Source organism: Eumetopias jubatus, unplaced genomic scaffold, assembly GCF_037043125.1.
Source record: "Eumetopias jubatus isolate StellerSeaLion01/CBP00866 unplaced genomic scaffold, mEumJub1_p1.0 scaffold_8, whole genome shotgun sequence".
NCBI classification, from domain to species: domain Eukaryota; kingdom Metazoa; phylum Chordata; class Mammalia; order Carnivora; family Otariidae; genus Eumetopias; species Eumetopias jubatus.
In genome coordinates, this window is record NW_028274814.1 from 20,666,077 (window position 1) to 20,688,562 (window position 22,486).

Below are 22,486 nucleotides of genomic sequence, written 5' to 3' on the forward strand. Positions count from 1 at the left end.
TCACTGTGTATTAGTTTTATGAATCTGAACATTTCCCCGTTTTTTAATATTATAGCAAGTTGCTCTTTAGAAATTAACATTTTCATATCATTTTGACCATATGTGTTCATTAACACAAATGCAAGTCTACACACATAAAATGAATGAAGAAGGTGACTGAGTGCTTTTGACTGCCCCGCCCCCCCCCCTTTTTAAGATTTTATTTCAGGGAGAGAGAGAAGAGAGTGCTAGGGTGAGCGGGGGAGAAGGGGCAAAGGTAGAGGCAGAAGCAGACTCCCCACTGAGCAGGGAGCCCAACACGGGGCTTGATCCCAGGATGCTGGGATCATGACCCGAGCTGAAGGCAGACGCTTAACCACCTGAGCCACCCAGGCGCCCTTCTGTGCCCTTTTTTTAATAGATAACTCGCATATTATAAAACTCACCATTTTAAAGTGTGCAGTTCAGTGGTTTTTCACAAGGTTGTGCAACCATCACCACTTATTAAGAATGTTTTTCTTAACTCTCACAAGATTCTCTAAACCCATTAGCAGTCACTTCCCCACTTCTCCCCAGCCTCTGGCAGCTTTATTTCTCTGTGGTTTTGCCTATTCTGGACATTTCATCTAAATGGAATCATACAATCTGTATCCTTTAGTGTCTGGCTTCTTTTCACTTAACTGTTTTCAGTGTTCATTCTTGTTTGAACATGTATTAGTACTTTGTTCTGTTTATGACCAAATACTCTGTTGTATTATATATCAGTTTTGTTTATCTGTTCATCAGCTGATGGACATTTGGGTTGTTTCTGCTTTGTGCAGAAATTTTTATTTTTTTATTTTTATTTTAATTAAATTTATTATTACTTTATAGTAATAAATAATACTGCTGGGAACATCCATGTATATAAATTTTTTGTGAACATGTTTTCATTTCTCTTGGATGTATACCCAGGAGTGAAATTGTTTGTCATATAGTAATTATATGCTTAACTTGCTGAGGAGCTGTCAGACTGTTTTTCCAAAGTGGCTGCACTATTTATGCATTCTAACTTATATTAGCATAAGACACTTAATGAGTTCATTCATTTACCTTTTGATCCTACCATATATTATCCTCATATTTTGCTTTTACCTTAATTAAATAACACACAAACGCACAATTTTCTAAAAGAGAAATTAAATAACTACTAAACTTTTCACCACAAGAGGCTGCTACCACATGAGGAGTCAGAAAACCTGAGTTTTAATTCCCGCTCTGTACTAGTTACCTGTTTGAATTCAGACAAGGCACTGATCCTGTATATTTGAAGGACTTATGCTGAGCACCTCTGAAATCCCTTCTACTCTGAACCTATGATCAGAGCTTTTCCTTTGTCTTTGTCCTTTGCTCTTACTCTCTGTTTTCCCCAAACCATCATCCTTCCTGCTCTCCTGGTTCACCATTGCCATCACATCCCGCTCATCCTTCCCATCATAGGACAAAGATACTGGTGCTCCTGTCCATGAATATAAGAGAGTACCTATTTCCCACTTCCTAATGATTAGATAAATTCCAAAGGGCCATCGTGGTGGTTGAAAGCAGGGCATCCTGTCAGGGCTGTTGACTAATGAGGGAAGAATTGCCCTGATTGCTGCAGGTAGCCACTTGGCATTTCCCTGTTCCAGGGAGTCTGTGTGAGAAAAGAAAATACACCAAATTAGATTGGTAAGGTTGTTTTTAAGTTGTAGTCTCTGTCCTCATAAAAGTATAGAATTGATTGATGTGAACATGATGCGATTTCCCAAGTCTGTTTTTTGTTGTTGTTGTTGATTTTAAACTTTCTCAGTCACACACACACTCTCAAATTTTGGATACTGTGGTTTTTATAGATTCAATATATAGCCATGAGACAGGCTGTAAGTGTAACTTTTTGTACATTGTAAGGAGACTTCTTATTGTAGAACTTAGAACTTACCTCCAACCATGAAGAATCAAGTGACAGGATTCGTTCATATTCTTAAATATTTTGGAGTATATATTTTGCTTTGGAGAGATTATATTGCCCTAGGTTCTTTGAAGACAGGATGTGCTTAGGCTTTTTCCCTTTACTTATTTATTCGTAAGTATATTCATTTGTTAATTTATAATTGCTCTCCTGATAAAGTAATTATCATCAAGTTTGTAGTTTAAGGATTTGAGAACAAAGCTGAAAATCTAGAAGTGGTCATTCTGTTTAGCAACTTTAGTAAAACCTGAGAATGATTCTTAGGGCTAAACTAAGTTTTTCCAGCTTCCTGTTAAATCTGTATTACTGTTACTCTGATGTAAAGGTACAATATAAGCTTAGCCCTGGCTGTCTTTATAACATTGATTTTTACATTCAGCATTTGACCTTTATGGGTGAGGCAATCTGGCACAATACATTATTCCATTTAAGTATAAATTGGACACTTCAGTTATGCTTCTAATATTCGTGGGCAAATATTCAGCAGGCAGTATAAAATTTTCATTTGTTTGTTTATTTTGCTACATTTGTTCTAGGTTGGTTCTTACTTGAAATCTCCAAAATTCCCTATTTGGATTGTTGGCAGTGAAACTCACCTCACCGTATTTTTTGCCAAGGTATGCTTATAGCAGGACTTTTTTTTTTTTTTTTTTTTAAGTATGACATCAGGCAACTAGTAATCTTAGTCCATATTTAGTTTGGATCTTTGTGCAAAATTCAGTGTATTCCTACTAACAAGTGGATTCTTCCAAAATCTAAAAAATTAATAGTAAAGAAAATATTGTTACACTGCTCTAGTTTTACAACTATTTCTGTAAACTCTGTCATGATTAGTTATAATTTCTTTATCTTTTATAACTTTAGAGCTTTGGTTTTCGATATTTTTCACAAGTCACTGTTAAAAAAGTTTTAGAGTGCTCTTCTGTAGAGAGGATAAGACTAATTTACATAACAAAATAATTTTAGTTTTAACATCTAGGAAAATATTTTTAAATCTATTAATAGTTCAGTGGTATAGAAGTGTTCTTTTAAGATGTAATAAATTCTACAGCTTTGATATATATATATAGTTACAATATTGACATAGATTAAATGCATTTGAATATGTTTATTTTCAAATTCTTAAAACAAACCTGTTTCTAAATTTCATCCTTTAATGATGGTATTTCTTTCTCCACATGGAGTGGTTAAGAGCTCTGGAGTCAGACAGACTTCGTTTGAATCCCAGCCTTCCCACTTCCGAATGTTGTTCAGCCTCTTTTCCCATGTCTTTAAAATAAGGCTTTCTGATAATACCTCACTCTTAGATTTGTCGTCAGGTTTAAATACAAAATGTTTAGCGGTACCTAGTGCAAGTTAAGTACCCGGGAAATCTTGGCTGTTGCCATCATCATCCTCACTGCCATCGTCATTATTCTGCATTTATTAAACGTGGAATTGCTGATGTTGGAGTAAAGGGAGAAAATACAGAATTGTTTATTTTGAGGTTCCTTATGTCTAGAGGACTTTCCTGATTACCCCATATGCTTTTTTAGATTGTACTTGTTAGTGTAATTTTACTAGTGTCTGAAAGAAGTATGACTCATATAAATTATACCAAAGAGTGAGCTGACAGTGCTAAGTTGTGGGGATCTGTTTTCTCACTTATTACTGGATTACTTTTAATATGCTGCCAAAATCTAGTGAGTGGATTTAGAGCAAGACACGTACTTACCTTAAACATAAAAAGCTATAAAATATAACTCAAAAAGTACAGACTTCGACAGAACTACAGTAGTAAAAGTACTGATGAGTTAAATTTAGTCTGAAAGCTTTTGCTGTTTATTTCTCTCCTGAAGTAGAAGAGAAGTTAAAAACATAATGTAAACTATAAAAACTAAACAACTTTGAATTCCAGAGGGAAGATTTCATCATTGACTAATTTTTGTGTCAAGTGTTCCAAATTTCCAGAAAAGAAAATCGGTTCCAGTTTACATGCAAAAATGTAGTTTCAAGCCAATTATTATTTTTATCTCCAGCCCCATTTTTTTTAGCACAGGAAAGCTAATAAATTCTATGAAACAATGTAAGTTTCATATATAAAAGATAATGAGATGAAAATATTTTAAATATTAAATTTTATTACTGATATTTAAGAAATGAATTTGTTGTTAAGTATCAGAAGGGATTTTACAGGAGGTTAATGGAAGGACAGTGTCAACTGAGCTGTACAAATACACAGACATTTTGTATTTTAGCATCTGTTAAGGTCTTTTGATAGATACCTTCTTTTCTATGAAACATACACTTTCTACCCACCTGCTTGGTGTTCTTTGTTGTTTCCATAGCATTTGGTCTGTTGTGCAATTGCATTTATCACACAGTGCATAGTTCCTACTTCCCATACCTTTTGTTGTGTGTCCAGTGAGCCTTGTGTAGGGCAGGGACCCTCTCATCATCTTAATCACAGACCTCAACCACGTGCAACAAAACGTTGAATGAGAGATGTGCATAGAGAGAAAGACCCCTGTCTCACAGAACAAGCTCCGTGTACGCCTCCTAAGTCAGACAGCATTTTCAAATTTCCATTTACTTGCATCCCTGGAGCTACCGATAATCCTGATTGGAAAATGCACAAACGCAGAAAGTGATAAGAAAGAATTTTATGGTGAGATTTTAGGGTCTTCCACTACTTAGGGTCTTCAACTTCAACTATATAATAAGAATCACATATATCAAGTACCTTATTTCTCTTTTAGAAGTCTTGACTTTTATTCTAATTGTTTGGTACTTACCTTTGTATCTCTGGATCTAGTACATAGTCTGGCACATAGTGTAGGGATTCATTAGTTCAATGAATAAAACCTGTGCATAAATTTTCCACACTTGGGTTCCAGTGATACTTACATCTTCTAAAAATATTTTTTCATGACTCATTCTGAAGCTTCTTAAAAGCATGACTACTTCCTCTTCGGTGTATTTTAAAACAACTCAATTTAGACTGTTTGAACATGGTTCTTTAAAAAGAGTTGCAAATAATTTTTCCCTTTGAGATAAAAGCTGGGAGATCACATAAGTAGTGAATGAGATCAGTAACATTTTGTAACATTTATTAGGTCCAGTTTAAAATTTTTTTTAAATAAAGTAGTATTTATGTAGTCTTTGTCATATAGAAAATACATAAATTGTGCTGTTCTTCACATTCTACATTCTAAGACCTATTATTTGATCATTCTTGGATATTTCTATATTTGAGCAAGTAATTTTGGCCTTGTTTTGTTACTCAAAAAGTAATCTAGAGGTTTGTTTTTCTTATTTATTTTTGAGTTTGGGATTTATTTCTTTTGGGGGATTCACTCACTTTATGTTCCATGGCCTGAAACAAACAGGAGCGTAATGTAAATGCTGAGGTCTTTTTCTGTAAAACTGATATGTTTGTATGGATATGTATTTCATGTGCTGACCTCTTTGCGCTGATTATGATTAAGTAAAAAAGCATGTTTATAGGTCACAATTTTCAAAGCAATCTGTAATTTAACATTTTAAAATGCTTTTGGAAAGCAGTGTAATTCTTGATGTGACACACCGGAGGTGATGGTAGTTGCAACTGTCCTCATTCGTGTGTATATTCATTTGTCAGAAATTTACTGGGCATATAGTATGTGCCTGGCATTATGCCAGCTGCCGTGAAGACAGTGGTGAGCAAAAATAGATGTGCTCCTGTTCTTATGGAGGTATACATTCTAATGGGGGAGGTATTCATCAAAGAATCACTTTTAAAGCTATAAAATTATAACTCTGATGAGGGCTGACAAAGTACAGGTCTATAAAGCTCTTAAGAATGTATCTTAGTTTTGGAAGATTAGGAATGTTTCTTTGAAGAACTGATGTCTACAATGAGCATCAAGGCATTAGTAAGATGAAACTATGGGAAGAGGGAAAAAAGCCTTCCCTAGACAAGGAATAGGAGCCAAGGACTATGGTGGGAGCAAACTGGAAGAGGAGAGCGGGAACACTGAGGATTCGAGGGGCAAAGTGTGAGATGAGGGTACAGAAGCAAAAGCAGATCTTTGACTAGAAAGACTCTGTTCAAAGAGTAATGACAGCAAAAATCGGTGGTGGGAATAGTTCTGGGGGAAATAGGAAGGAAAGAAACAGGATTAAATTTGCATTTTGGAGATGACTTGGCTGATTGTGGAAAACAGACATCCTGAAGGATAACCTAGGGAGTGGGTAAAGAAGACTTTTGTTGTAGTCTAGGTAAGCAGGGGATGTGGTTTGGCCAGGGTAATGATGGTAGACATTAATGGAAGTACATAAATTTGAGAGATTTATTCCTGAGGTAAACTGACAGGACTTGGTGACAGATTGGATTGGATAGATGAGAGTTAGAGAAAGGTAATGAGATGAGTGTTTTTAATGATTAATCTTAGAGTGTCAGAGCTCAGCAGCTTTGCTCTTGTTGAATGTACCCACTCATGATTAAAACAATTTTTCACTGGGCCCATTGACCCAGTCAAGAGTAAAGACACAGATACTGTAGTTCGGGGTAACTCAACAAAATTGGCCCAGCCACATAACCCCACAGTGCGGTTTACAAGTCCCGCCCACATGGGCAATGCTTGGAATGCTTACATGAAAAACAGAAATCAGAGCGATAGGGGGAGTACGTGGGTGGGTCAGCCCGGTGACGGGTATTGAGGAGGGCACGTACTGCGTGGAGCACTGGGTGTTATACGCAAACAATGAATCCTGGAACACTACATCAAAAACTAATGACGTAAATGTCTGGTGATTAACATAACATAATAAAAAAACTTAAAAAAAACAGCAATAGGGGAAAGGAACTCAATAAAATAAATTTAAAAAAAAAGAAAGAATGGAGATAGTGTAGGACAGTATAGGGCTCAAAAGAAAACTTCAAAAAACCAAAAACTGTAAGAAGTTATTATATCCATGAAATTCTGGAGGCTATGAGGAAAGAACATTTGACAGACAAACCAGAAACTGAAAAGTTACTGAAAGAATTGAAAGACAAATTGGAGAAATCTCTCCCCTAGATCGTTGGCAGTAGCTTCCTAACTGAGGACTATGCTGTTGCCCTTTGAGGAGCTGTAGTATCTTCTCAAATCAGCAACTAGAATGGCCCTGTTAAAATGTAAGTCACTTCATGTTACTCTTACGCTCGAAACCCTACATTGGTTCCCCTTCATTAAGCATAAAAGCCGAAGTCCTTGGAATAACTTAGTAGGCCCTACCTCACCTCATCTGATTGTTTCCCCATTGCCTTTCTAATCACATTTCCCACTACTCCCCCTTCCCGTCTTGCTTGGCCACGCTGATCTTTCCTCCTAAGGAATGAGGCAAGCCCTTTGCATGTGCTGTTCCCTTTGCTTAAAATGATCCTGCCTCAGAGGGGGAGACGAACCAAGAGAGATGATGGACTCTGAAAAACAAACTGAGGGTTCTAGAGGGGAGGAGGGTGGGGGGATGGGTTAGCCTGGTGATGGGTATTGAGGAGGGCACATTCTGCATGGAGCACTGGGTGTTATGAACAAACAATGAATCATGGAACAGTACACCAAAACAAATTATGTAATATATGGTGATTAACATAACAATAAAAAAATTAAAAGATTAAAAAAAAAAATGATCCTGCCTCAGATGTCTGTATACAGGATTCTTTTCTTCCTTCAGGTCGCTATTCAAAAGTCACCTCCTTAGTAAAACCTTCCCTGGCTACCTTTTCTAAGAAGTCAACCCCTTACTCCCCCCACCTTTTCATTAACATTCTCACAGATACAGGTATATTTTAATTGAGATGAAATTCACATAACAAAATTAACCATTTTCGAGTAAACAGTTTAGTGGCATTCAGTACATTCAGGGTGTTGTGCGACCACCCCCTGTAACTAGTTCCAAAACATTTCCATCACTCCAAAGTAAAACCCCACATCCATTAAGCATGTACTCCCCATTCCTTCTCTCCAGAACCCCAGTAACCACCAATTTGCTTTCAAGGTCTATGAATTTACCTATCGTGGATACTTCCTATAAATGGAATCCTACAACATGTGACCTTTTGTTGGGAATTCTTCCACTGAGTGTAATGGTTTTGAGGTTCGTCCTCTTTGCAGCACGTTATCATCACTACTTCAGTCCCTTTTATAGCTGAATGATACTCTGTTGTATGCACAGAACACAATTCCGTTATCTGCTCAGTGGACATTTGGTCTGCTTCCCCCTTTGGCTAGCGTGTATAATGCGAATGTTTCTCTACAAGCACTTGTTTGAGTCCCTGTTTTCAATTCTTTTTGCTAAATACTTAGAACTGGAATTGCTGGGCCATATGGCAATTCTATGTTTAGCTTTTTGGGAAACTGTTTCCACAGCAGCTACACCATTTTACATTCACATCAGCAATATACAAGGGTTCCAACACTTGTTATTTTCCTCTTTCCTTTTTATTATTATTATAACCATCCTAGTGAGTGTTAAGTGGTCATTGTAATTTTGATTTGCATTTCCCTAATTAGTGACTAATGATGTTGACCATTATTTTATATACTTTTTGGCCATTTGTATATATTCTTTGGAGAAATGTTTATTCAAGTCCTTTGCCTATTTTTGAATTGGGTTGTTGGTTTTTTTGTTATTGAATTTTAAGAGTTTTTAATATATTCTGGTTTTAGGTGCATACTATATATTTGTTTTATATATCTGTCTTTCTCAGTAAGTTCTCTGAAGGCAGGATTTTTGTCTCTCTTGTCTCCTATTTTCCACTGCCTAGAACAGTGCCAGACAGTGTTGGTGCTCAGTAAATTTTTGTTGAACAAATGATTCCAGAAAACACTGAAGATTTTTCTCAGCAAAAACTGTGATATAACCATGTTGGTATTTGAATAAGGGGAGAGATGGGGACTTAGGAATACTGAGTTGTCTTTGATCGTAAGAATTCAATAGATCTCTAAGCTTATAAACCAAGAAATAACAGTTAATGTATTCAATATCTATACAGAGACTAAAACAGAAGAACTCGCTTTTGCTCTTCTGCCTTATCAACTTAAATACACTTACAGGTTCTTTCTCCAGATTAGTGAATAAAAACAACTCTGATGAGTATTTATAAATAAGCGTTGTCACATTTACTTTATCATATTTAAAATTTCTGTTCATGGTTTGAGGATGGGTAAGAAAATTTGTTCCTATTCAGTAAAATAACTTTAATTAACTGTAGTTTATTTTAAAAGAGGTGTAAAGTTTGTGATCTTAAATTTGAGTGCCAAACTGTTTACTTAATAAAGTTACCCTTGATATTTGAGATGTCCAGTGGCCCAGAACTTAACTTTTTTATTTTATTGGAACCCTCTTCCTGACCCATGGAGAATCATTCAACACATTTTGTAGGGTAGGTAGAGATTTTTCACAATTCAATCTTATTTGAAAATCAATGGTAAAAGTAAATTTAATAATTGACTTTATGAGTGGGTAAAACTTCAGATTGATTATAACCATCTTTTTTTATCTCCTTTAAGTTTTTAAATTTAACTATCTGCCACATTTTATAAGTCCTCTTACTCTTCCATCTGACATAGACAAAGTGATCTTTATCTTATTAAACCTCTGTATCTTGGAAACAACAAATATGATATTGTACTCTTTGATGTATCTTAGAGAATGTGGTTGCAAAACATACATAGAAATCATCCTGTATAAGTGGGAGTTTTATACTTAGGTTATGTGCTGTTCCTCCTCCATATTAACTGCAGGGATCGCATAGGAACTCAGATCCATCAAGCAGCAGGGGTCCCACAGAACCGTGTAATAAGAGGATGTGGGTGAAAATGGACTTCTTCAAAGAAGGAAACTTAATTTCCATTAAGTAGGGTGGAGAATTCTCCAAGCAAGTCATTTGAGCCATGATGGAATAAAATTTTCAGATCGGTGCGTTGTGAGAGAGTGTGCCTTATAGGTATGGGTAGTATGTTAAAAGTCATCATACCATGGTACTTTTATTTTTAATTCAAGTACCATGGTACTTTTGATAAATTGAAAACTTAAGAACTTACTGCACAGGTAAAAGAAATGATTTTGAGTAGTAGATGCTACTCAAAATAGCAAAATACTCTGTATTCTGTAGAATACAGAACCTATATTTTTAAACTTACCTTTTTTGAATTATTTCCCTTAATTAAAAAAAATAGCTCTTACTGTTAAAATAAAGCTGTGTAACATTTTTAAATTATCTTTTAGGAGTCCGGTCTTTTCATACTGGAACACGTATACTTTAAATGCCCAGATATCACCTGACAATATTTGGGCAGTTGTCCACTTACCTTTTTCTTCTCTCTAACCATCAATTTTTCCCTTTGATTTTTTTTTTGTCTTCCTTTTTTTATATTTTGGTTTTAAGATTAAATTATTTGGGTCATTTTCATTATTTCCTCATGAATTGGAACTAATTATGAAATTAATTTTTAGAGCAAATTCAAGATGAGGGCTTTACATTTGAAAATATGATACTTTTGGGACCCCTGGGTGGGTCAGTCAGTTAAGCATCTGCCTTCGGCTCAGGTCATGATCCCAGGGTCCCGGGATCGAGTCCCGCATCAGGCTCCCTGCTCGGCGAGGAGCCTGCCTCTCCCTCTGCCTGCAGCTCCCCCTGCTCTTGCTCTCACTCACTCTCTCTCGCAAATAAATAAATAAAATCTTAAAAAGAAAAAAAACTGGGCGCCTGGGTGGCTCAGTTGGTTAAGCGACTGCCTTCAGTTCAGGTCATGATCCTAGAGTCCTGGGATCGAGTCCCACGTCGGGCTCCCTGCTCGGCGGGGAGTCTGCTTCTCCCTCTGACCCTCTTCCCTCTCGTGCTCTCTCTCTCTCAAATAAATAAATAAATAAAACCTTTAAAAAAAAAACTAAAATACTTTAAAAAAAGGAAAATATGATACTTTTGATTTTGTTAGAATTATATGTGTATGAAGTAGTAGACAAAATAAATTTGTCGTTTTTGTTTTTATTGTGCATTTCAATCTCAATGTGGGATGACAGCTGCTGGTTCAATATAGAAATAGCTGGAACCCACCTAAATAACAGCTAGTTTCATCTTCGGAAGATCGGTGACTAATTTCCCTGGTAATCCATTTCATACTGTCTTTTGAAGTTGGAGAGATGAGTTTTACATCTCTTTTTGTTCTCTTTTATGGTTATAAAAAGGACTCTGTGTGTGTGCAGAGTATCACCTTTGACCTTTGCTGTGATAAAGCAGTTTTCCTTTTAGGTAAGAACACATGAAATGAAAGCACATGACTGTTCAAACTCAGAATATATAAAGAAACTGAACTGAATGCGAAGGAGGAACAAAACATGTAACTGTTCCTGCATGAGCTGACTGCTTACGGTGGTATCTGTTACTGGGAGTCTGTTCAGTATTCTTTCTCCGGGGCAAGCGCCTTTTGTGTGTTCATCCTTGGGTGTAACGTTAGGAGACTACTGAGATTAAGTGTTAGGTTTCTTTGTTTAGCTGTTTAAAAACTGGACAGCCCTACTGGACCATTAATACATTTCTCTACATGTCATAAACGCAATTTTAAGAAAAAGTGAAACAATGCTTTAGAGACTTTGTTATAAAGAAAATTCAACCTGTGTGTGTGTCTTCCCTTGTTGGGTCAAAGTCGTGGAACTTGGAAGGCAGGTAAATTCACAGGTGGGCATTCTGTAACATGTAGAAGGTTGCAGTTTGGGTTTTGCTATATTAATGTAGTTAGTCACCCCATCCATTTATCTTAAGTAGATTTGTGAGTTTGTGCTTATGTTTCAATGTCATGCCTTCTCTACTATAGAAAGGAAATGGATTTGAGACCTAAAGTACTTATTTTTATAGTTAAAGTCATAACTTGTCTTGTGTGCCTTTAACACCTATCCTCTAACGTAAGAATAGCATCTGGTATTTGAACGACTTAGAAAGTTTGGGTAGAAGTCTACATAAATTAACAATTTTCAGTTATTTAAATTATTGAAAAACTGTGAATTTTTAACCACAAACTGTTTGCTAACTGCTTAGCACACTTTGGAGCTAACCCTCATCTGTAGGGTTAGGCCAAGGATTTGTGCCGTCATAAATTTTATGTTTAACTGTTTTTATCAGAGATCTTTCAAAATATATTATAAATATTCTTGCCTCCTTCAAGTGACAAACCGCTCTCACCTTCTCTTTCATACTACTGTGAATGCCCTTAGGCAACTGTTTCTGTGTCTGGTTTTTATTTTTAGGATTTTGCTTCTCTGTTAATCATGCCAGTCACGTCACCCTGCTGACTGAAGGCTATCCCTCTTTCCCTTTCAATTTGTTTCTAATGTTTTCTTGTGACGGTAGTCATACAATTATCCAAACAAGGTAAAATATCATTGATAAAAGGCCTGCAGCTGTTCTGTCATGAGTTTTAATTAGAATCGGTATGGATAGGTCGACATCTCTAGGTGTCTGTCTCTAATTGATGGAAATAATTGCAGTAAATACACCGGCTGGCAGAGTAGAGCAAAAGGTCTTATGTAGGTAATGGATGATAGTGTTAACAAGTTTGTGAGTTTATTTCTCTGTGCTTTTATTTGTGTCACCCTCTACCCAGAATGCGACCAAAATCCTGCTCGTTATTCATGGTCCAGCCTTGATGTCTTTTGTGTTTTGACTCCTGCTTCTCTTACTCTCTTGTTGCCCCTAAAATTTCTTCCAGCTTTTTACCTCCTTGTGATCACTGATGTGAACTGCGCTTCACCTGTTTTCCGCCAGGACCCGGTGTAGCTACCAATACTTAGGCATTGCACTAAGTCCTCTGGAATTGAAGTGCAAAGACGAATGACACGGTGCAGTGATTTTCTCTTTCCGTTTACTGAGCGGCGCCTGTGTCAGGCATTATGCTAGCCACCTTGCACGCATTCCTCATTTAGTCCCCAGGGCACCCCTGTGAGGTAACGACCGTTTCTCATCTACATTTTATAGCCTGGGGCCAGTGAAAAATAACCTCTCCAGAGGTATATACGAGTGAACGCCAAAGCCAAGATTCAAACTCCAGTCTTCTGACTCCGTAGCTTTTCACTTGTTCTGTCCCTGAGGATAACAAAAAACAAATAAGTACACAAGGGTGGAATAGAGACCGGAAGAGGGGAGAGGTGAGTGCACAGGATATGATACTTGAATTAAAGGACATGATAAGTTTTTGACTTAATATGACGTAAGGGCAATATTCTAGGCTTGGAGAAAAGATAAAGCAAAAGGACGAGATGGGGGATGTGACGGTCCAGGCTATATTTGGGGAATAGTAGTTGGTTTGGTATGGCTGAACCATACTGGTTGTGCTGGAAGACTAAGAAGGAAGCAAAGGTTGGGATCAGATATGGGACCAGCTGGAATAATCCCTTATTCCCAGACCATCTTCACTCTACTATGTCTGCATGCTTAGCTTGATATGGAAGGCTTAACGTGAATTTTCAAGGCGTGAATGTCAAGCATGTACATGGAAGTAGAATAACCTTCATAATGAACAAGAAGAACTTTTCCGTAAAGCTCTGATAAAACTTGAGTATTAGAAATTTGAATATTGTGACGATTTTTCATAGTCGAACCCTGTTTCAAATAATATAAAAGGAGAAAGGATTTGTGGGCGAGGGAAGGGTGTATGGTCAGGGTTGTCCCTTACTTTGCAGTGATAACTAATGCAAGCCTGCCAAGCTTAAATTACACAGTGTTATGTGGACTACAGTGTAATCTTCGTAGGCATTCATTTTCATACAAAACGTAGAAAGTCTGTGTATGTGGAGATTCCCCTTTATGCAGCTTACAGTATTACAGTCAATGTCAGAGGGTAAACATGAAGGGAAAGACAAGAGGAAAAGTAGGCCAACTATGAACAGGAATGGCAAATATACACGTGGCACAAGCAAAATAAAGCCCCGGCCAGAGTCATTTTAATTCCTTTTGCCAGTTTCTTGAAGTAACAACCCGGAAATTTCAGTGATTTATTCCATATTCAAGAAGGAGGCAATGAGAGCAGTCCACCCCAGGCAGGAGGGATATTAGACCACTAGAATTATTTAGATTTCCCTGCCTGTGTTGGTGATTATAAAAGCATTTCAACAAGGTGAGTTGTGTTATATTTCAATCCTCTACAGACCGTGCACCCTGTATTTGCCTATACTGGGTACACCGCTCCCACCGTACCCCTTCTCCCCAAACACACACCAGAGCTTAGTTCTCTCTTAGTTTACATGGTGGCTGCAGGTGTGTTCCATGTGCCTTCTTCATTCTAAGATCTGGACTGAAGGAGCAGCCTGTCAGAAATGTGCAATTCTCGGGGGATGGAGGGAAAAGAGAAAGACACTTGGCAAAGCCACGGGTGGGCACTTAAAGCGTCTAGGAGCTAGCAGAATGTCACTTTTGCTTATATTGCTCGGGCCAAAAGAAGTCACCTGGCCAAACCTGATGTCAGTGAGGGTAGGAAGTAGACCCCTCCCAGAGAGGTACTTCACAGCCCATAGCCACAGGCCGTGATAAATAATCCTCCTGTTATAAGGCAGGGAGGCGCAGGAAATTGAGAACAGCAATACCACCCAGCACCATAAGTTACTTTGTGTCCAGGTGATTTAACTGAATTTAAAATGATTCAAATGGTACAGAGTCTTTACTTAGAAATAAGGAGGAATTTTCTGATTTATTTTTATCCAGGTGATCATTGACTATTAAACCATTTAAAGAAGTCACAAAATCAGTTTTCTTGAATTATGCAGGTATTCATGTGCGGGGAGAGGAGTGGCTTAGGTTAGCCGTTCTCTTCATGAAATTCAGTAGTTGAAAGGCTAACAGCTTCTTCTCCACCTGCTTCTTGACCTAAGCGAGAGAACACAGAAAATGATTATAGATAACCCAGCAGAGTCATTACTCAAAGTGGATGCCTTGGGCCTTAGGGATGAATTCTTTGGCAGAAACCAGTTGAGAAAGGCTGGAAGGATTATTAGGGTGAGTTGTATAGTTACGACAATAGGGAGAAAAAGAAGCGCATTCATTAGTATTAATAATAGTAATGATTCTAATCATGTCCGTCGGAGACTTCCTCCTACTGCCGTATTTCTGCTTGTACATTTAGAGTGGTTTTTTTGGAGAAAGAACCTTGAAGGGCTTTTCTTTATGTTCCTTCCCTGACTTCTCTGCTAGTGCAACACAGATCAGCACTACACAGCAGCAGGCTGTTGTGGAGAGAGCCAGGGGCTTTGCCCATTTTGGGAGAAGTAATGGAAGAATAAGGAAAAAGTCCACTGTCCTAGCTACTTTCAGTTGACGTGGCAGTACCTGAATTGTTTCTGACATTTGCACTGAAGAGTATTATGTACTTGAGAGCATTTGGTGATTGATTTAAAATTGGTTTCGTAGTGATTCCCAAAATATTTCCAGAAGTATAGTTAGTGAGTTTGAGTCAATGTGAAATATAAAGTGATTTTAGAGCGCAACATTACTTAAAGCTTAAAGGGAAATTATGTACCAGTTAACTTTTTTCTTTTGAAGCGCTCTTCATGGCACTATGAAATGTTGTCTGCCGGCTAAAATGTTGTTACATATGTGTGATCATTCCTGCAGGTAGGTAAAACTCTTCCAGGTTCTTTGATTACTTAGGAGATTTATCTTGATAATGATGAAAGGTATAATGAATAAACTTTAAAGACCTTTTTTCAGTCATGAGCTCCTTATAGCTAGCCAGCGAACTGAACACAGGCCTGCCTTATGTTTCAGTAGGTGTTTAGAAGGATAGCTAATGTTACGACATTTTAAAAGGTTTGCGGTGAACGGCGAATAAGTACAGGAGTAGTGCAGGCAGAACCACATGAAAGAGAGCTGCTTGTTACATGGCTATAGGGTATTGGATAGTCCCATTACGGCTTGGCTTGCTTTTGCCCCTTCTCTTCTATAGCACTTTGTCAGTCAAGGAAAGGTGGTTGAGGCTAGATAATTTTAAAAAGCTGTATTGTTTAGCAATCCCTGTTGGCCAGTAAATTGGCTAAATTGAAATTGTTCTGACGTTTCTCTGATAAAAGCATCTGATTATATTTGACCAAGTAGAGAACTACTTTTAGAGGAAAAATAATTTTGATGGTAAATCAGGGTTTAAATAACTAAAACACTATTTAAATAACTATTAGGTTTAGTATCTTTTCCCAGTGGAGGTACCTAAGAGAGTTTCAGATGCAATAACTGTGGAAATTTTGTTCTACTTAATAAAGCTAGTGATAAAGAAAAGAAAATGCTTACAGCTAGCCTTATTGACTTGGATAACTTGGAATTACATCATTAGAAACTATTTATAACTCAGTGGTTTTCTGAGGGCGGGGGGTTGATGTATGTTTGGATTTTATTTTAGGAGGTAATTTTCTTAATACTGTTCATCAACATAAGCATATAGTAGCATATTTTTCTCTCTTCCAGTAGATTGTGACCATAAGCATACAACGTAGGTCTTTACCATTTCACAGGCTTGCCAGCCAGTATTCAGAACATTGTGGGTGTGTGCGTAGTTGTATGCAAAAAAAAATGTATTAAATATATAAAAGCTATTGCTACATGAAGTCCCAGAAATGGAAACCTGAAAGGTAAAGTTCTCGCATTATTCCTCACACTTAAAACTGTTAGATGAGAGTTCTCTTTAACTTCATCCTTTATGGTCAGCGAGAAAAATAGAGCAGTTGTATCTCTCACTAAAATACTTTGTCTTAAGATTATAAAGGACACTTTCTCAGTCGAATGAATTCTTTACTTCCCACTCAAACGTGCTATGCAAGTATGAAATACATTTGACATTTAATATATTACCAAATTCACCACATAGATCATTCTGTTCAAGATCCTTAAACCAGGAACCTTGTTCAGAAGTCTTTAAATAAATTGGCCAAAATTAGTGTTGGCATTTGTCATTTTAAATCAAATTAGAAAGGTAAAGTGTTCAACATGGAACCCTTAATGGGAATAGGTGGTTTTATAACTTTCCCAGATCTCCTCCATAAACGTTTAAACATTACATAAACTTAAACAGCCTTTAACAAAAGATCATTTTCTATGCTAATCTAAAAAGCATTGTAAACAGTCAAACTAGGCAAGCCAGTAATCAGTTGGGAAGACTATACTGGCTTTTGGAATGTTTTCATTGGAATTTAATGGGGGGGGGCTTTTCCTTTTCTTTTGTCCCTCTAGCATAAATACATCTTAAAATGAGTGGTATGATTAAAAACAGTTAATTTCTAAGGACTTTAGCAAATTATTCGTATATCATTGGGACAAAAGGAGCAAAACAAGATTTAAAAAAAGATCATTCGTGATAAAATTTATTAGTAATGACCATCACAGTTGCTGGGTTCATTATGTGGAACCTGACCAGTGCCATTGGGTTTTATTTTGGGAGGAGAAAAGGAATTTCTCTTTAGATAGTTCACATCTGGGTTGTTTGCTCACATCCAGGGTTTTGAGCTACTTATTTTACACTTCTGAACTGCAGCCACAATTCCTTTTCTGCAGTCCTCCATTCTGACATCTTTGAAGTAATCTGCTGTCCTCCATTTCCGTGTCTCACCTCGTAGGTTCTCCAGCCCTGGCCTCCCTCAGTGCTCAGGTCCTGCTCCCACTGGCCTATGAGCATCTTGCAGTTGGCAGACATGGAGTGTTCGTGGTGCGCTCAGCGTTAGGAGAACTCCATGTGCTCCACTTGGATACATAACCGTCACCTCCTAACCCCTGATGTTCACAGTCAGATTCATTCTTCCATCAAGGCTGATTTCCCTTCCTCACTGCAGCTTTTCTCACAGTTCTAGTCCCCCACCCACGGCTCTGCTAATTCCTTCCAGCTAGGATTCCCTACCCTCTTTCTCTTTGAGCTGAGAGCAAAGTATCTTCTTCGTAAAACTTGTTAAGGGACACCTTTGTATTCCCAGATGTGTCAGAAAGAAGGATGTTGAATATAAGTGCCAGTGCACTTGGGGAAATAATATGTTCTCTACAGCATGGGGCAGCAAACTGGCCCAAAGGCCAGATGAAGCCACCAGCTAGTTTTGTAAAATAATTTATTGGAACACATCCATGCTTATTTGTTTATGTATTATGGTATTGTCTTGCTGCTGAGATCACATGGCCCTATTTACTCTCTGGCTCATTACAGAAAAAGTACGCCAGCCCCCAGATGTTCTAAATGAACATTTGTCAAACCAGAGTACACTGGGAGTTGTGCCCAAGCTTCAAATGATCTTCTAGATCAGGCCAGCCTATATAGCCTGTTCAAACAAGAATAATACATTTTCTAAAGCCTATTTTTTTGTATGTTCATAACCAGAGGTAAGCGATATGTAATGAACATTTCATTAAGTCTGTTTTAATTCTTCTCTGCGTTAGCATAGTATATTTTTTTATTTATAGTGCTTAGAGCTTAGAGATAAGGCATCAGGTAGTTCACTTTCAGTTCTTTCACACCCCTGCATTTTCTGACATCTTTAATGCCAGAGAATTTGATGTAAGCCTTTTTCTGTGGCTAAAACTGGAATCTTCCTCGTTAGCTCAACAATAATTTCCCCAAATTTCATTTTGTAAGAATATTAAAGTAATACTTCAGCTGTATTCTTTGCCCCCCTTCCCCTGAAAAGATTTTCTTTTGTGACCGAGAAAAACAGTATTTCCTTTACCTTTATTTAGATAATTCAAAGTCCTGTTTTAACACCCATTTTAAGCTTTTCCTCATCACTTACTAATAACAAAGGTTGAAATGCAACAGATGGTTAATAGAATGTATCCTCATCTTGGGCCAGTATAAGTTTACCCTTGGGTAAAATCTCATCTGCAGCTCTACCTTCTCCTCATCCAGAATTTCAGTGACAAATCCCCAAATTCCAACAGCCATGCTAAAGGGAAGAATCGAAAAGAAGTGGGGTTGGAAATAGTTAAGAAAACTAAAGCTTATGGTGAACTACATGGAGCGACTTTTGTAATTACAGTTGGAAGTGATAAAAACAGCTAGGGGATCATAATAATAGCCCCAGTGTTAGTAATTGCTCCCTAAATCGGAGAGCTGACAACATGGCAATCCTAGCGTCAATACGAAGTTCATTATAGCACTAAGGCTGTACTGGTGATGTATTATAAAAAGGAAAGAATTTTTAAGAAATACTATTTTAAATAGGCTAACACAACACAAGAATCTGGCATTATCAACCCAAATTACAAATGCATTCTTCCTTTGACCCAGCAGTCCTACTCTGGTGCTCCATTCTACAAATGAAAAACTGTGCATGTATGAAAATTACATGTTCAGGTTTATTTGGTGCGGCCTTGTTTATCACAGCGAAAGATCAGACATTGTCCAAGTATCCAGCAATGAAGAACTGGATGATAAAATCAGAAAGGGATTGAAAGGCCAGATGAAAACATGCCACTTGACATGCAGTTATCCGCAAAGTAATATTGAAAGTGCAGGGAAAGGAGACCCTAAAAGTTGCTATCGAGGGATAGTAAATGGGAAAGAATTGTACATTCCCAAATTTTACTGTGTTTATTTAGCACTTTTTAACTTTATTATGTGAAATATGTGTAAGGGTTTGCATCTATTGATTTCCCATTTCCATTTGACTTCTATTCCCATACAAACTGAAGCACCTCGTCTCATCATAAGAACTACACTAATTGATTCTTACACTTTGTTCCTTCATCTTTGAGATAAAGAGGGGCGCGGTGATTCGGGCAAAAGTTACTATAAAAACTTATTTCCACAGAGGAATAGCATTTCAAATTGTATTTAACAGTTTTATCCTATAACTTGTTAGAGGATTCAAGAAGGTTAAAAGGGGGTAGTTAGAAACTTGTTCTCTAATGAGATTTGTATAAGTGAACACAATTTTAGACAAAGGCTCAGGCCAACGCTATGAATAGAGGCAAACAACTGTAGCTCCGAGTCTAGAATTCTATCAAGTAGAATTTCATAACAGTTTAAATATGTGGAGCAAAGGTTTGTGAAGAGTCTAAAGTAACATTGAATTCTGATTTTTTTTTGATAAATTGTAACATTGCTTACTATGCAATTAGTCGTGATAAAGAATTTTATGGGAAAAAGAAATCTGCCTTCAAGATATTTCCTCTGAGTTAAGAAAAATTAAAATTCTGGACATGCAGAACTTGATTATTGATCTGTGGCTAGGTATTGCTATAATAGGTTTACTAAAGTAATAAATACCAAATGCATTTCTGTGTAATTGTTTGCTATCATATCTCTGGATTTAATTTTTAAACATTTAAAAACTAGATATATTGTAAGTTTTATTTCTTTTTATTTGAACGATTAAAGCAAAAGTGTAAGTCATTACTTTTTGCAGGTTGCCTTTTTATAGTAATTATCTATTTAATATTAGACTTTTCGCGTGTTTTTATATAAAGCTTCAGTATCATGCTCACAATAATTGCCTATGGTTGCACTATTATTCCCATTTTTCAAATGTCCAATTAAGGCCCAGAGAGTTTGTGACTTAGCTAGTCACACACATCTGATAGAAATATCACTCAAAATCTTCTGACTCCCGATTTCCTAACTTCCTCACCCTAACCTCATATTTGTTCTGTTTATTTTTAAGGCCATGCTATTATTGTGGCTAGTTGATAGCAGGCTTTTTATCTTTTCAGGACATGGCTTTAGTTGCTCCTGAGGCTCCTTCAGAACAAGCCAGGAGAGTTTTTCAAACCTATGATCCAGAAGGTAAAAGATTTTATTTTATTATCATTGACTCAGTGTTTTATATCTTTATATGTTTGAAATGGATTGATACCTGAGTTTTATTCAAAAGTATTTTTGGATTATTGAATAAAATGTAGGTTGCATTTCGTGAAAATTTTAAATTGGAAACGTAAAAATGGGAACAAATAAGGATGCTTAATGATTGTCAAACTCACATGGTGTAAGGTTTGCAGGTTTCTTGGGGTAACAAAGTTATGATTACTTGCATCTTGACCTCTGAAAGTCTGTGTTAAACAGGAAAATATCACCTTCTAAACAAGCTTTTTGAAGTTATTCCTTTATTCTGTTATTCAAATTAATATTAAATAAGTCTTCCAGAATACTTTTAAAAATTGAAATAGACAAATATTCTGTAAATTTTAGGTATACAAAGTGTTGCTTTGATAATTTATATATTGCAAAATGGTGACCACGGTAGCATTAGCTAACACCTCTGTCATGTCACATAGTTACCATTTTTCTGTGGTGACAATTAAGATCTAGTCTCTTAGCAACTTTGAAGTTTATTTATAGTACAATATTTTATACTATAATAACTACGCTGTGCATTCGCTCTCCAGAACTTATTTATCTACTAGTTGCAAGTAACATCTTAAAACACCTCCCCCACTAACCTACCTCCCCAGGCCTCGGTAACCATCGTTCTTCTCTATTTTTTACAAATTCAGCCTTCTTAGATTCCACGTACAAGTGACATTGTGCAGTATTTCTTTTTATCTGTCTGACATTTCACTTAGCGTAACGCCCTTGAGGTCCATCCATGTTTTTTCAGAGGGTAGGAGTTCCTTCATTATCGTGGCTAATTAATATTCCATTGTATGTATAGGTATATAAACCACACCTTCTTTATCCATTTACCCACTGGGGGACAGTTAGGTTGTTTTCACATCTTGGCTGCTGTGAGTAATGCTGCAGTGACTGGGGTAGTGCAGATACCTCTTCAAACTATTGATTTCAGTACCTTCAGATAATACCTACCACCAGGATTGCTACATCATATGGTAGTTTTCAATTTTTTGAGTAATTTTTATAGGTTTTTTTTTAATAGGTGTACCATTTTATATTTTCTCCAACAGTATATACTGATGCTCTTTTCTCCACATACGCATCAACATTTATCGCTTTGGATAAAAGCCATCCTAACAGGTGTGAGCTGATGCCTCATTGTAGTTTTGATTTGCACTTTCTTGGTGATTGGTGATATTGAGTATCTTTTCATATGCCTGTGGGCTATTTGTTGTCTTTAGAATAATGTCTCTTCAGACCCATTGCTCTTTTTTAATTGGATTATTTTATTTTTTGCTATTGAATTCTATGAATTCTTAAGGGGTTAACGCCCCAAACACATTTTCAGATAGAGGGTTTGGGAAGATTTTCTTCCATTCTGTAGGTTGTCTTTTCAATTTGTTGTTTTCCTTTGTTGTTCATAGGCTCTTTAATGTGACCCCACTTGTTTATTTTAGGGGTTTTTTGCTTGTGTTTTGATGTCTTATCCTAGAAATCACTGCCAAGACCAATGATGAGGGTCTTTTTTCCTATGTTTTCTTAGAGGAGTTTTACAGTTTCAGGTCTTACATTTAAGTCTCTGATCCATTTCAAGTTAATTTTTGTGAGTCGTGTAAGGGATCCAGTTTCATTCCATTCCATAGCCGTCTCATGTAGATAACGAGTTTTTCCAGCACCATTTATTGAAGAGACAGTCCTTTCCTCAGTGCGTGTTTGTGGCATCCCTGTCAAAAAT

The 22,486-nt window shown here is 36.9% G+C and overlaps 1 protein-coding gene across 3 annotated transcripts in view; it reads left to right on the forward strand.

Moving 5' to 3' along the window:
• MINDY3 (MINDY lysine 48 deubiquitinase 3) overlaps positions 1 to 22,486 on the forward strand; it is an 86,535-nt gene that overhangs the window by 42,311 nt on the left and 21,738 nt on the right. For 2 of the 3 annotated variants that reach the window (XM_028114152.2, XM_028114151.1), the window contains exons 10-11: positions 2,503 to 2,583; positions 20,634 to 20,706. In XM_028114152.2, coding sequence (XP_027969953.1) covers positions 2,503 to 2,583; positions 20,634 to 20,706 — 154 coding nt within the window. The remainder of the gene's footprint in view (positions 1 to 2,502; positions 2,584 to 20,633; positions 20,707 to 22,486) is intronic. The other variant, XM_028114153.1, reaches the window with a different exon arrangement.